Source organism: Pipistrellus kuhlii, unplaced genomic scaffold (genome assembly GCF_014108245.1).
Source record: "Pipistrellus kuhlii isolate mPipKuh1 unplaced genomic scaffold, mPipKuh1.p scaffold_m20_p_4, whole genome shotgun sequence".
Classification (NCBI taxonomy): domain Eukaryota; kingdom Metazoa; phylum Chordata; class Mammalia; order Chiroptera; family Vespertilionidae; genus Pipistrellus; species Pipistrellus kuhlii.
In genome coordinates, this window is record NW_023425540.1 from 49,274,989 (window position 1) to 49,288,021 (window position 13,033).

At 43.0% G+C, this 13,033-nt stretch overlaps 1 protein-coding gene across 2 annotated transcripts in view; it reads left to right on the top strand.

The window, feature by feature from the left end:
* The first annotated feature begins 1,110 nt into the window (after positions 1-1,110).
* The window catches only part of LOC118702709 (leucyl and cystinyl aminopeptidase), an 83,012-nt gene continuing 71,089 nt past the window's right edge, over positions 1,111-13,033 (top strand). The window contains exon 1 of one of the 2 annotated variants that reach the window (XM_045571800.1): positions 1,111-1,259. Coding sequence is in view for 1 of the 2 variants with exons in the window: in XM_036408950.2 (XP_036264843.1) it covers positions 2,296-2,314 (19 nt within the window). In the remaining variant the exon portion in view is untranslated. Of the gene's footprint in view, positions 1,260-2,163; positions 2,315-13,033 lie in introns of those variants that run through there. The other variant, XM_036408950.2, reaches the window with a different exon arrangement.

The window sequence follows — 13,033 nt, forward strand, 5'->3', positions numbered from 1 at the left end:
GGAAAGCCTCTTATCCAAGCGACACAATGTGTGGGGTACTCTTAACAAAATCCAGCCTTGCACATACTATTATATAAAATATCTGAACACTGATGCACCACCTACGGTTCACTTCCCATTTTCAGTTCAATTCCTTTGAGTGGGGGTAAGGGAGAGCTCGAGGGAGAACGGAGATTATCTTTAAGGGTGAGGAGAGAGCAGCTTTGAGGTGTCATGTGTTGAAGACACTTTCCCTGTGCTGATCACAAGCACGTCACTCACTATGGAGATGTCCCCTGGAAGGGCGTTCCACCGTGCAAGTGAACTAGAACTCTAACACCATAGCATCCACACCCGCATCAACTGGAAAATTACTGCAGTTGTTCGGGAATACGATCCCTTATAAAGATAAAGACCCTGACTGTTTCATGCAGCTTTAGTTCTTGAGAGGGAGGTTGATAATAATAAAGCAGCGAACAAAACCATTGTTTTACTGAGTGGTGGGTGCTTCTAAGAAAACTAAGCAGTAGACCCTGTTTCTGCTTAATTTCAATTGCGTGGTTAGGGAAAGGCTCTCTGCGGAGGTGACATTTAGGGTGAGACCTAAATGACAAGAAGGAACCAGCAGGCAAAGTACCGGGGCAAGCACAGTTCCTGCAAGAGGAACATGTTGGGTGGAACTCGCCTACTTCCAGGAACTGCAAGAAACCCTCTGTGGCCAAAGCCTTGAGCACATGCTAGGAGAGATGAGGTCTCAGGGCTGAAGAGTTTCGCTTTTTATTCTAAGCTCAACTGTTAGTCGTTGGAGGTTTTAAAGTGGGGTGGAAAGTGCGCGATTGGAGATATAATTGACATTTAATAGACAATATTGCACTAGGATTTTTTTTTTTGATTTTTTTTTTACTTCTTTGCAATCTAATTTCTAATTCCCGGCTGAGTCCAAGGACACTGGTTTACCCAGGCGGTTTGCGCTCGCCACGGGCGCGCTCGCCCCCCGCGTCCTGCGGGGCCGCGCCGCTGACAGCCGGGCCAGCGGTGACAGCTGGCGGCGCAGGGAGGCTCCGGGAGCCAGGCTGCTGCAGGGGCTGCAGGGGATGCGGAAGAGGCGGGAGAGGAGGTGGTGGCAGCACCTGGAAAGGCCGAGGCCTCCGCCGCGATGCGCACACAGAACCGGGGATGAGGGAGCCGCCCCGACGAGCCTCGCCCGGGCTCACGGGGCCCCCAGGGGCTCCATCCCCAAGGTTTGCCAGGTCTGCCGGGATCTGACATCGGAAACAATGGTATCGAGGGGCTGGAGGCAAAGGTGCAAATGCTGGGGGTGGCGGTGTGGGGGAGACAGGGGTGACGAAGGGAGCTTCCGCTGCTCGGGTCTTAGCTCCGCCCGGGCCCGGCCGGGCTGCGGTCTCCGGCGGCGTCACCCCCAGAGCCGCAGGTGTTGATTTGGGGCTCGGCTCCTACAGGCCTTCTGCCCACATCCTGCGGCGACCGCAGGCCCGGAGCATCCAGCGCCGGGTTTTGTGGTTCGCCCGCCGGGAGGGGCCGCTCCCGAACCTCAGCCCGGGGGCTGGGTCCCCGGGGTCCCCGCGCTCCCTCGGCCTCGGGGTGCAGCCTCCCGGGACTGCTCCGCTGGGGGCGGGCAGCCCATGGGGACCGCCCGAACGCCTCCTCCTCGGAGCCGGGGCGCCGTGCGCTCCCCGGGGCCCTCTCCCCTCCTGGGAACCCGCTCTGCCTTTCAGACCTGGCCGCGGGGGCGCCCCGAGCGCGGCCTCTCCAGCAGCCATCGGGTTAGCTAGCGACCCCTCCCTCTCGCACACACCGCCCCATCGGATGCTCAGCGGGGCAGTCATTTCAGGCTCGGGGTGTCCTGCGTTTGTGTGGAGTCTGCTGCTGGGGGGCATGTCTGCCCCGCTCTGCGATGCCCGTTATCCCGGCACCTAGGACCGCAAGTTTGCGGAGAGATGCACTGCGGCTCCAGCCCCGGGAGGGGGAGGGCCTGTCTCCTGGCGGGCGTGGCTGCACCCCGGCCCCAGCACCCCCAGGTCCCAGCCCTCCGCTCCCCAATCTCTCCCTCCCCCCCCCCTACCCCGCGGACTAGGGTAGCGGGCGGCCAGGAGCCCCGCCCCCGCCCCGCCCCTCGCCTTCTCCGCAGCTGCCGCCAAAACCCGGAGCGGAGGAGCCCCGGGCGGACGGGCACCGCCCCGCCGCCTCTCCGCACCGGCCGGGCCGCGCTGGGCATGCTCAGTCGGCGGGGCCGCCCCAGTCCTCGGAGTAGGAAGCTGGGGCGCTCGGGCGGCGCGGCGCCGGGCCGCGGGGAAGATGGAGCCCTTGACCGGCGGTGAGTGAGCGGGCGGAGGGCGGGGGAGCCCGGAGGATCGGGGCAGTCGTATAGCCCGAAGGTCGGCGTGCGGGGGCCCGGCCGCGAGTTTGGGGCGGGGAGATGGGTCTGGGGGCGGCGGCCGGAGGCGGGGGGCGGGATCGGGCCGCGGCGGGCGCGGGGCCGGGGGCCCGGGGCTGGGGCGGAGGTCCTCGCCGCCGCCGGCCCCGGCCCGAGGCGCGGGGAGAGAGGGGCGGCCAGGGGGGCGGGAGGCAAAGTTTGGGCTGCTGTTCGCCGGGGAGGGGAGAAGAAGGGGCCGCGGAAAGTTGGCGGCGCGGGTTTGCCCCGTGGAAGGGGGTGCCCGCCGCGGCCCCTAAGAAACCCCACTCCTGTGCGCCCCGGAGCCGCGTCCTGCCCTTCAGCGAGCGGCCGGCGTGACTTTTCCCCTTAGGACGGGTGGGGGCGGGGCGCCGGGCCGGTTGATGGAGGGGAAGGAGGGGAAACTTGGAGGCGGCTTTTGCTTCTAATGCATCTGCCCGGCGCCCCGGAGGTGCATGGCCACCCTCCCGCCTGCTGCGGAGGCTGTGCCAGGGCGGCCGGGCTCCCCGTGCCCAGGCTCCCAAAGGCAGCTGTCCTTAGTATCCAGGTCCCTAATCTCTAGGGTCTTTAGTATCCAGATCTTTAGTATCCAGGGCCCCTAATCTTCAGGGTCCTTAGTATCCAGATCCTTAGTATCCAGGGTCCTCAGTATCCAGAGTCCATCAGCGCGATGTCACAGTCAGGGTAGGAGCCTGCAGGATGCCCTGCAGACTGCCACAGCCCTCCCCTGAAGGGAGGGAATAAATCCCACCCCATTAGAAGGATGGTTTTTGTTTGGAGCAGAAGTGCCAGAGTCCCACTCTATAAGGGTGAGATGTCTACCCATTTTGCGACGATGAGTATATATGGATTCTATTTTGGGATAGAAAGTAGGAAAACTGCCAGTAAGGGATGGTTTACTCTTAAATTAGAGAATCCATTCTCTAGTTGACATGGGTTTTCCTGCGGTGGTTTGATTACTTCAGGTAGATAGATGGTTTGTCATTATTAATAGAAGCCAGAGTCTACCCCTGACAAATAACCCACCCAAATAGTCTACTGTTTGTGTGGGTCATTTGTCACCCAAAAGACAGACATTGGTTCACTTAACTATTTCAACCGTCATCCTGACTTGGGTGTCTGTTGGGATTCATTCATGGGCCTGTGAGCTACTTGTCTTCTCCCGGTCCCTAATTCAGAATGCTTTATTTCTACTGCAATCTTTCTGTCTGTCCTGTTTAATCAGGTTTAACTGATGACAACTTTAATTCTGAATCTTCTCATTCATGTCCTACTTGTAATCACAAAGGCTCTGAGAAGAGTCTAGGAAATTTACCGAAACCAGATTTGAACATAAAAGGACCTTAAAGATCACCTAAGTACTTTAGGGTAAAATATGTTTAATATAAGTCATTAATTCCTTTCAAATGATTATTTTAAGGCCTTTTCTTTGTTCTAATTGAATGCTTGGAGCTTCCATCTTTGGAGGATTTTGAATGTGAACTGTCATTTAATGTAAAAAAAAAAATCACCACATGGCTGAATCATCATTTGGTCAATATCATTGCTAGCTGATTGGGTGAACCTGTGTCTACAGAACAAAAACACATTTTCAAGTCTTAAAATGGGTGCCTTTTCTCCCCTCTTAGAACAGGCTCCCCTTCATATGAATATTTACAAATTGCCACATTTGGGAAGTGAAAAAGTCTTGGAGAGAACAAAAAAGAAGCAACCCTTCAACTTTCATGTGAAAAATTAGATTTCTGATCCTTTCTATCTTCAGATTTTCAAAGTCTGTGTTGGAGATAGTTTGGCAATCCATCATTTTAGTTAATGTTTTAATCACTCATTGGAGCCTTATCTAGTATTCTTTAACAAGGAGAATAGAAACTACAGTATCTAAAGTCAACATGAAATTAGCTTTTTAGGTTTAAGGTGGACTTTTTTTAATTTCAGAACTTTTGAAGGGTAGCTGTAGAATTTTCTAGTGTCTTCAAACAGGACATCTTTATACTTAATCCTTTTGAGTACAAAGCATATGTTTATTTAATTCTCCCATTAATCTGGGCGTTCTGATACAGGGTATTTTATTATCCACAGAATTTATGATTGCAGGAATTATTAAGCTTGGTATTAACTTTTGTTACAAACTCATGCTCTTTTAGTAAAATTGTCACCACTTACACTTTCTCAGAGATCCCAGTGTATGGAAAGAATTGTGGGAGCTTAACAAAGACAGTTTTAGTAATTCAGGACAACATATCTTTCAGTTAAAATCTTGTCAATGGTTTCACCACCCTCTGACCTATAAATTTGTAAAGGAGGCAAAGTTAGTTTCTGTTTTGTCATTCTGGCTTTTAGTACTCATCTATTCCAGTAGGACTTTCTGACCTTTTCCTGTTAAAACTTGCTGCTAGTTCACTTTTCTTGGTCCCTGCTCTCTGCCTGCTGCTGATCATGTGAACATCCTATGTTAACCTGTCCAGGTAAGACTGCTGGAACCCATTTAATATGCACATCTCCAGAAAAGACTTGTAAAGAAGGATCTTAGTGCCTGGAATTTCTGTTTGGCTCAGGAGATATTTCTGGCCTTGCCCTTGGGAGGAACTACTGACTCTTATGCCAAAGACTGGTTATCCATTCTGGCTTTGAATCTTTGGTGACTTTTTTTTTTTCCCCGTGGGGAGAGAGATGTGCTAGAGCTAGACCAATACTCAAGATTGTTTTAACAGTAACTGTTATGTCCTGTTAGGCAGGTAGAGCTGAAACTATTAGGAAGTAGTGGTTTATGTTTTACCATAACAAACAAACAAAAGTGACGTGATAGGGCAAGTAATTACTTGATGACTTTATTTGTCCTCATGTGCTTGTAGGGTTGGGGTATTTCAGGGTTAGTTACATTCTTGTTAAATTAATATAAATGCCAGGATTCAACCTCAGAATCTGATTGAGGAGGTCTGAGGTGTTGGGCTTAGGAATCTGTGACTTCATTTTGAGGATATTGGAGGTATTCACGAGAAGGGAGCAAATTCAGAATTTGGAGGCATATTGACAGAGGACTCCTTAGCCTTCCTGTGTGTGTGTGTGTGTTCCCCCTGTGCTTTCTAGGCCTGAAGGAAATCTAGAAGATAAAAAAGCATTTATATTTTAAAGCCCCAGTACTGGAAACCTAACAGTTTGTCATTTTTTTTTTTCATCTGAACAAAGCCTCCAGAAATCACTGAAGTACTATAACCTGGTACATAATCAAACAGGAGGACTTTCCTGTCTTACAAAATTATTTTTGTTGTTGTTTTTAATTGCAGTCCAATTAGAAGTATTTCCCAACTTCCAAAATGAGAAGTCTGTACAACAAGTTAGATATTCATGGATTATTATAGAAGGCAGTATAAAATTGTGATTTCATCTTTTCAAGTTATAAATAATAATTGTCCTACAATATACATTTAAAAACATTTTTAGCATCATCTATAAAAAAATGTGAGCTAACCACATTTTGCTTATACATTTTTTTCTTTTGTTATATGGTAAATTACCACATTGAGAGAAAACCCTTAAGAAATGGAAAATCTGAGGGTTTTTTTCTCTGTGATAGAATATAAGTTAAATTCTGTTTTTAATCCACCTGCCTTAAGTTTTTATTTTAGAAAAGGGAAATAGCTATTTATGAATTGAGTGTTAACATCATTTAATCTAAAGTTGAGGCTGTTACAACCTCCAAAAAGTGTCTTGAGACAAGATAAACAGCATATTTTAGATGCAGTTAAAGCCAGTGTTTATCATTTATCTATAGATGATCCTTGATAACTCAGCCTGAAAGCTATATAACCAAAAAGATTGGTTATGAGGAAATTATCACATAGAAAATAAGCAAGGGGTAATTTCCTTCTCAGTAATTCAGTCAGATATAATATTTTGAATGCCCATTACAAGTAGATTTTCTGTTAGACACAGTTATAAAAACCCCACAAATCTGTCAACAGATAATGCACACCAAAATGAGAGAAGTGAAATGGAAGAATCTAATTTTGTTTTCATGCTAACATAAAAATATAGAAGCAAAGAAGCAATAAAACCTCAAGAAAGTTTTCTAATTGTGAAATAAATGTAAATATACAGAGTTGTCTTTAAAACCTGTTCATATAACATCTATCACCAATAATTTCACATTTCTATTGTGACTATTCCTGTTAGAAAACAGTAGCATTTTGACCCTTCCTATGAAAGTGTTAGGAAATTCCAAAAGTTGGGATGGAGCTAGGTTTGACCCCTGCTTCGTGGTAGTTGACGGACAGACGAAAGTGCAACCATGTTCTGTAAATTTGTTACCCAATGTCTTGAAAACTGTAGGAGGTGCTGGTGACAGTAATACTACTAAGCCTTATCGTAATATTAGTGGATCAACCAGAGAAAGTATTTATCTTTTTTTACATTTGAATCCATAGATATGCACATAGCCTGGTACATAATACAGATACATGATAATTTTGTGTTCACAGAAAGCAGGATTGGGAATGGAGGGAAATTTAGGAGCCCTTTTGATGGTACAGTTCCTTGTATATCTAGTGGCCTTTGTGGGGAAAGCTGCCCATTGTCCTAGTGTTTCTGAAGAGTGAATGTGACAGTAAGAGTTCCTGTGTCAGTGGAAGAGAGGTCAGGATCCCCCTGTAACTTGATTCATTACTGTAATTCATTTGTGATTGTCCTCAGAGTTCCTTTAGGACTTCGGCTGTAAAGATTTTTTTGGGGGAAATTGGGACTTAACAGAATGAATGATGAAGATGAAAGAAATGTTGAGATTGGTAAAGGAGTAAACTGATAGGTAGAGATTTTCAAAATGGTCATACTTTGAACCTTGCAAATCTTTGGTTCAGAAATGAGCCTCGTTTGGGAAGCATGACACAGTTGTGTGAGTTTGAAAGACAGAATCAGAGTTGGAAGGGGGCAGTAGGTAGATCTGGTGAATCTAGTCAGACAAAACAAATTGAGGGGTGAAAGAGATAAATGAGTTAAGAATGGCATTGGGAGGCCATAGAAGGAAATAGAAAATACTTGCCATGAGTTTAAACATATGATGCACTTCTCTTTTTCATAGTCAGAAAATGTATAGTCACTTGTAAGATAGGACTGTTCACTTTCTTGAAAGTTTTAGATTTCAAGAAAAAAAATTTAGAGGACTGTAGAGCTACTGGTCTTGTGGGACCTTCCTAATAGCAGCGATAGTTCTTTATTGCCCGGTTTTACTTCACTTTGCTATCCTTATGCTTATGGTTGAACAATGAGCCAATTAACTTTTTAAAATTCCAACCTCAGCATCTAAAGCAGTCCATTTGCCAAGTAAAAAAAATTCAGGCTCCCAAGGGAGTTTGAAAACAATGGAGAATCAAGTTCAACTGTAGAAGATCCTTTGAAGTTCTTTTCCTTTTAGAGTATTTTTCTTAATGAAGGTCTTCCTGGTCATTCCTTCCATGTATTTAAGAATGCACTTACCAAAACATAACTCAGGCCACTTGTCAGGATTTATGTAGGTTGGGGGACTGGGTGGTCCAAAGTCTTCTCCAGTCCCCCTGTGCTTTTGAGGGAGGATAGAATGAAGGGAGTAAAAGACTTCCTGATTTTCTGTGAGGAAAGCTTCATAAGCTGTGAGAATAGGAAAATGGGAAGTGCAGTGAGAGAACTAGTATCTCTGTGGTTGAGTGTGCTCCTTTTCTTCCTGGATCAGACAGCAATGATGACCAGGACTATGTGGCAATGCTTCCCAGACAGCTACTTTAGGAGTCATAGAGGAAGTTCTGGTGGGCAAGGAGGCCTTGGGCCATAGTATTTCTCACAGCTGAAACTTCCTATCTAATAAAGAGGGAATATGCAAATTTACCATCACACCATCACAAAGATGGCAGCGCCCAGTCTCCTCAGCCCCTCCGGAGTGTCCCAGGCCTTTCAGCTCTACTGGGGGGAGGTGGGGAGAGGGCAGCAGGCATATGGTGCAGGCAGACCCGTCCTCAATCCCCCAGTCACCCAGGGCTGGCCCTAGGCACAGGCAAGCCTCTGATGGTGGCTGCCCAGCCGCCCAGGGCCACCAAAGGCTCAGGTAACCAGGGCCAGCCGAGGCTTGCACTGCCAGCAGTGGCAGCAGCAGAGGTGTGATGAGTGTATCGCCTTCCCCTGATTGCCAGGTCACCTCCCACCCCTGAGGGCTTCTAGACTGTGAGAGGGGGCAAGCTGGGCTGAGGCACTCCACCGTCCAGTGCATGAATTTTCTTGCACTGGGCCTCAAGTATTTTTATAAGATTTTAAAAAGTTGTTAGGATATTCATTAACTCAATAGCATTGTATCATCTCAAGATTCTCTTTAGAGGAAAAATGCGTGGAGATTAGTGGGAGTGATTGAGTAGAGTAATGTTTTAAAAGATCTTTAAGTTGGTCTTGGTCATGTGGTTTGAAAATAGAAAATAGTGTAATACTTGTCTAGTTTCTTTTTCTCTTATAATTGTTGAAAGGGCCTCAATGGTTAAATAAGGGGGGCTGCTGTGGACCTTGGGGCTTGGTGGGAGCAGCTAGTGTATCTTAGGTTTATCAAGATTGTGTCCATGAGTTTGGGATGGTTCCCCCTTACATGTATTAACAGTAGTTTTTCTGCTTTCAAAACTAAATTCTAATTTCCTAACCCTTAGGGCCACTGGCATTGTCCTTGACAGTGTCTAGATTGGATGGCTAGATTAAGAAAACAACTCAGAGAATAGGGTATTGGGTGTTAAGGGGAATAAGAAATGCATTGCTCTTTAAAACAGCAGCTTCACTGCCATCTGCATCAATCCAGGCTTGTGAGGTTTGGTAACTTTCCAGTTGGAGGAAGTACACAGAAATGAATTGAATGTAGAAAAGAGGGTCTAGTCTGACATGCGGTATAGATAATAAATTTAGTGTGTTGACTTAGATAGAAATGAGTACACATTACTAAAGTGTAGCTACTCTTGTTCGGTTCAAGTGTAATTATTTGTTGCAGTTGGGTGCATTGTTTTAATTAATTGCCAATTTGGGAAATACCATAGAGAGAAAAACCTGAAGAAATCATGCATAGAAACTTTTCTTGACAGATAATTGAATGATAGTGGTGATTGGTAGAAAAAAAATGTGGTTACAGTCCCAGACTTTTGGATAATCATCACTATTTAAAAAAAAAAAATAGGTTAATAATAAACTGACCCTTAGTAAGTTGTAAATTGAGGGCAAAATTTTTGCTATAGAGATTTAACACTATCATTTGCTTGTGTTTTATCAGTCTGATGAGGTCAAGTCTAACAAATACATTCACCAATTGAAGTACTTTCTAACTCATAGCATTCTGTATACATTGAAGGGTTCTTATAAATGTCTTTCAATGATATAATTCTCTACTAAATCACTTCTAGGTATTCATTAAGTCTAAGGCCATTTTCATTTTAAATAAGGGATTATGGTAGATTGAGATTATTTTGAAACTATATCCAGATACTGGATGGTATTAAAAATAGACATTTTAACTAGCTCTTTGAAAGGTATTAGCCTAAGAAATTAATATTTAGGCATCATTGCAATTTCAATTGCTTTTTATAGCTGAATCTTTCTAGGTGGTACCATCAGGATTGTCAAGGACTATGGGACCTATTTTATGATGATTTTAAAAAATATTATAAACAAATTTGATATAAACATTAGGGTTTTATAATTTAGCCTAGGAAAGGAAAAAAAAAAAAAAAAGGAAATTTAAGATTAAATAATTTTATTTTGCCCATAAGGCTATTGGCTAACTTTTAAGGGGGGGGGGGGGAGCCAACAACAACAAAAAAAAACAGGCATATCTGATCATTTTCATAATGATAAATATAAGGATAAAGGATGCAAATACTCTCAGTATTCTTTACTGTGTGGCTGTATTCTTTAGTCCATGGAATATTATGTTCCACTTGTTAACTTGATGCTTTTTAAGTATCCTCTAGCCAGAAATTTAACTAGAATATTTTTTTTCTATGGAATCTATAATGGTTTTGAATGCTGACAGTAGAAATAAATGATTGTTATTAGAACTTTGTACATTGTTGTAAATTTTATTCTTCTTTTGGCTCTATATTAATTTGACTGAGATAACAACCAGAGAAAAGAAATACAGAAATATGTATTTATTGGAATATATTGTAAAAAAAAAAAAAGTTTTTTTTGGAAAAGGAATGCTTTGGGCTCGTTTTGATTTGTTGAATTTAATACTGTGGTTTAAGTCTACTTAATTCTGTTTTTTCTTCTTTTCCCCATGTTTGTTTTTAGTTTCTTCCTTTTTAAACCATGCTAATAGCTTTTCTTTAGCTCTTATTTTTATCATCACAACTAAAATTAGTTTTCATGTCTCCTTGCTCTATTTTTCTGTTGGGGAATCAGGATAGGAGGGTCAGAGAAAAAGCATAGAATGAATGGTTCAGTACACATTCTTTTTGCATACCATTTTAAACTGCCTCAATTTAGTATTTTTTATTTGTTTTTGACATGTCCCTATTTACCTCTTTAAAAAAAAATAATAGTTTTTAAAAAGATCCCTCCTTCAAATAAGTACATTAAAATATAGGTTACCTGTATGCTAACTTGTACCAGGCTTAGTTCTTTAAGCTGGAGTGAAAATGTGAATGCAGCATTGTCTTTGTTTTTGAGGTGCTTGGAGTCCAGCAGAATTAATTTTTTTAAAGGTATATGGACATACAAAATAGTGCATTCTCTTAGAAAATGGCCTGGCTTCAAGAAGCACAGGTCCCTTCTACCACTTTCCTTAACGCTTGGTTTTGTACTTTTGTTTTTTCATTTTGTACATCTGTCACGATGATCTGTCTACCTATCTTTCTATCTGTCTATCTCATTTTGTAAGACTACTGCATAGTGTAGCGTAGTGGTTGGCAAACGCATTAATCAACAGAGCCAAATATCAATAGTACAATGATTGAAATTTCTTTTGAGAACAAATTTTTTTTTAACTTAAACTTCTTCTAATGCCACTTCTTCAATATAGACTCACCCAGGCTGAAAACTGACTTTTGTGCATGGGCCACAAAGTTTCAGTCACACTGCACATGTGTGCCCCAAATGGAATTTTGTGGAAGAGCCACACTCAAAGGGCCAAAGAGCCAGCTCTCGAGCTGTAGTTTGCCGACCACTGGTGTAGTGTAATAGAGAAGAGCCGTCCAGATGGCAGCATTCAGATCCTGGCTCCTCAAGAACTAGCTCTGTGATAGTTAATTAAGGATATTAGCAAGATGTTGTACTATATTTAGTTTAAAAACTAAAATGTGCACAGAAACTCAAACTCTTCATGTTATTAGCTGAAGTCAAAGATACATGGTGGTTTGACATTCCAGCCATAGTGAGATTTTCAAAATTGGAGAACAAATTGTATTTCTTCATCTTGTTTAGTAAAGGCTTGAAGCTAGTATAGAAGGATACTTTCCATTTCATATTTATTAACTATTATCATGCATTTGTAACACTTTCAGATGAGTGTGTAAGAGTACAGGAACTATTTCAATATTCAATTTGATTCTGGCTTGCATTTGTTTTTCTGGTTCTTTAAGCAAATGTAATATGTAACACCTCATTATTCATACAAGTAGAACTTGTTTCAGTCTTAGATTAGGTATTAAGTACATTTTATCTATTAGGTGGAGTTGAAGTAGTTAGGAATTTAATACAAAAAGAGGTAGTGTTAACATGAAGATACAGAATAAGGTTACTTCATTAACTGGTAACAAGGCCTGTATTTCATAGGCACCAGGCATACAAACAAACATGTCTGTGTTTAAATTCATACCTATTTGGCTATGTTTTCTCACAGTAAGCTTACTAAGTAGCTAGTTTTACTAGTGAATTTGTATTTCTGCTAGTGACTGTGACGACCTTATTTTATTATTATTATTTTTGCAGAAGGATTGTAACTTGGCAGCAGCTTTTGGCTCTGAGAATCTGTTATGAATCATGGCAGTTTGCCTGCTTACCTCCACCCTGCCAGGAGTCTCCAGAACTGTTTCTTTTTTCCCCCTCGCAAAGATAATACTTTCAACTTCTAAAACATATCAGGCAGTGATTTTGACCAAAAAGCCAGCTGAAGAATGTAAGGAAAAATTATTCAAATGGTTCTAAGGAAGGATTGCATGGAAAGAGGGTAAGGGCATGTCTCATCTTGGGCCTCATTTGTTCCCGGGGAACTTCAGGGTTAAGAAGATAGTGTTTTTCCACAAGAGTAAATTATTGAAGCCCATACTTCTGCTCAAAGCTGCCCAAAGAAACATAAATGGTATGCTATGAAAGCTGAAGTACCAGTTGTTTAGGACGCCATTTTTCTAAATGGTTAAAACCACATTTTAAGTTCTGTATAAAGACTGTATACACTTATTAGCTAAAAACCATCAATTACATCAAATAAAAACACAATTCTCTCCTATTTGTTTGCTACTAGAGTTGCCACCTAACATAGTATCTCACACATATTAGATGTTTAATAAATGTTATCTAAGGCTAATATTGCTTCAGATAACTCTGAAACAAATATTTAAATACCAATTTTATTCGTTTTCTTTTAAGTTAGAGGTTTGTCCCTCCACCTTTTTTCCCAAGTAAAGTTGAATTTCAGTGTTCTTTTCCTTTTTC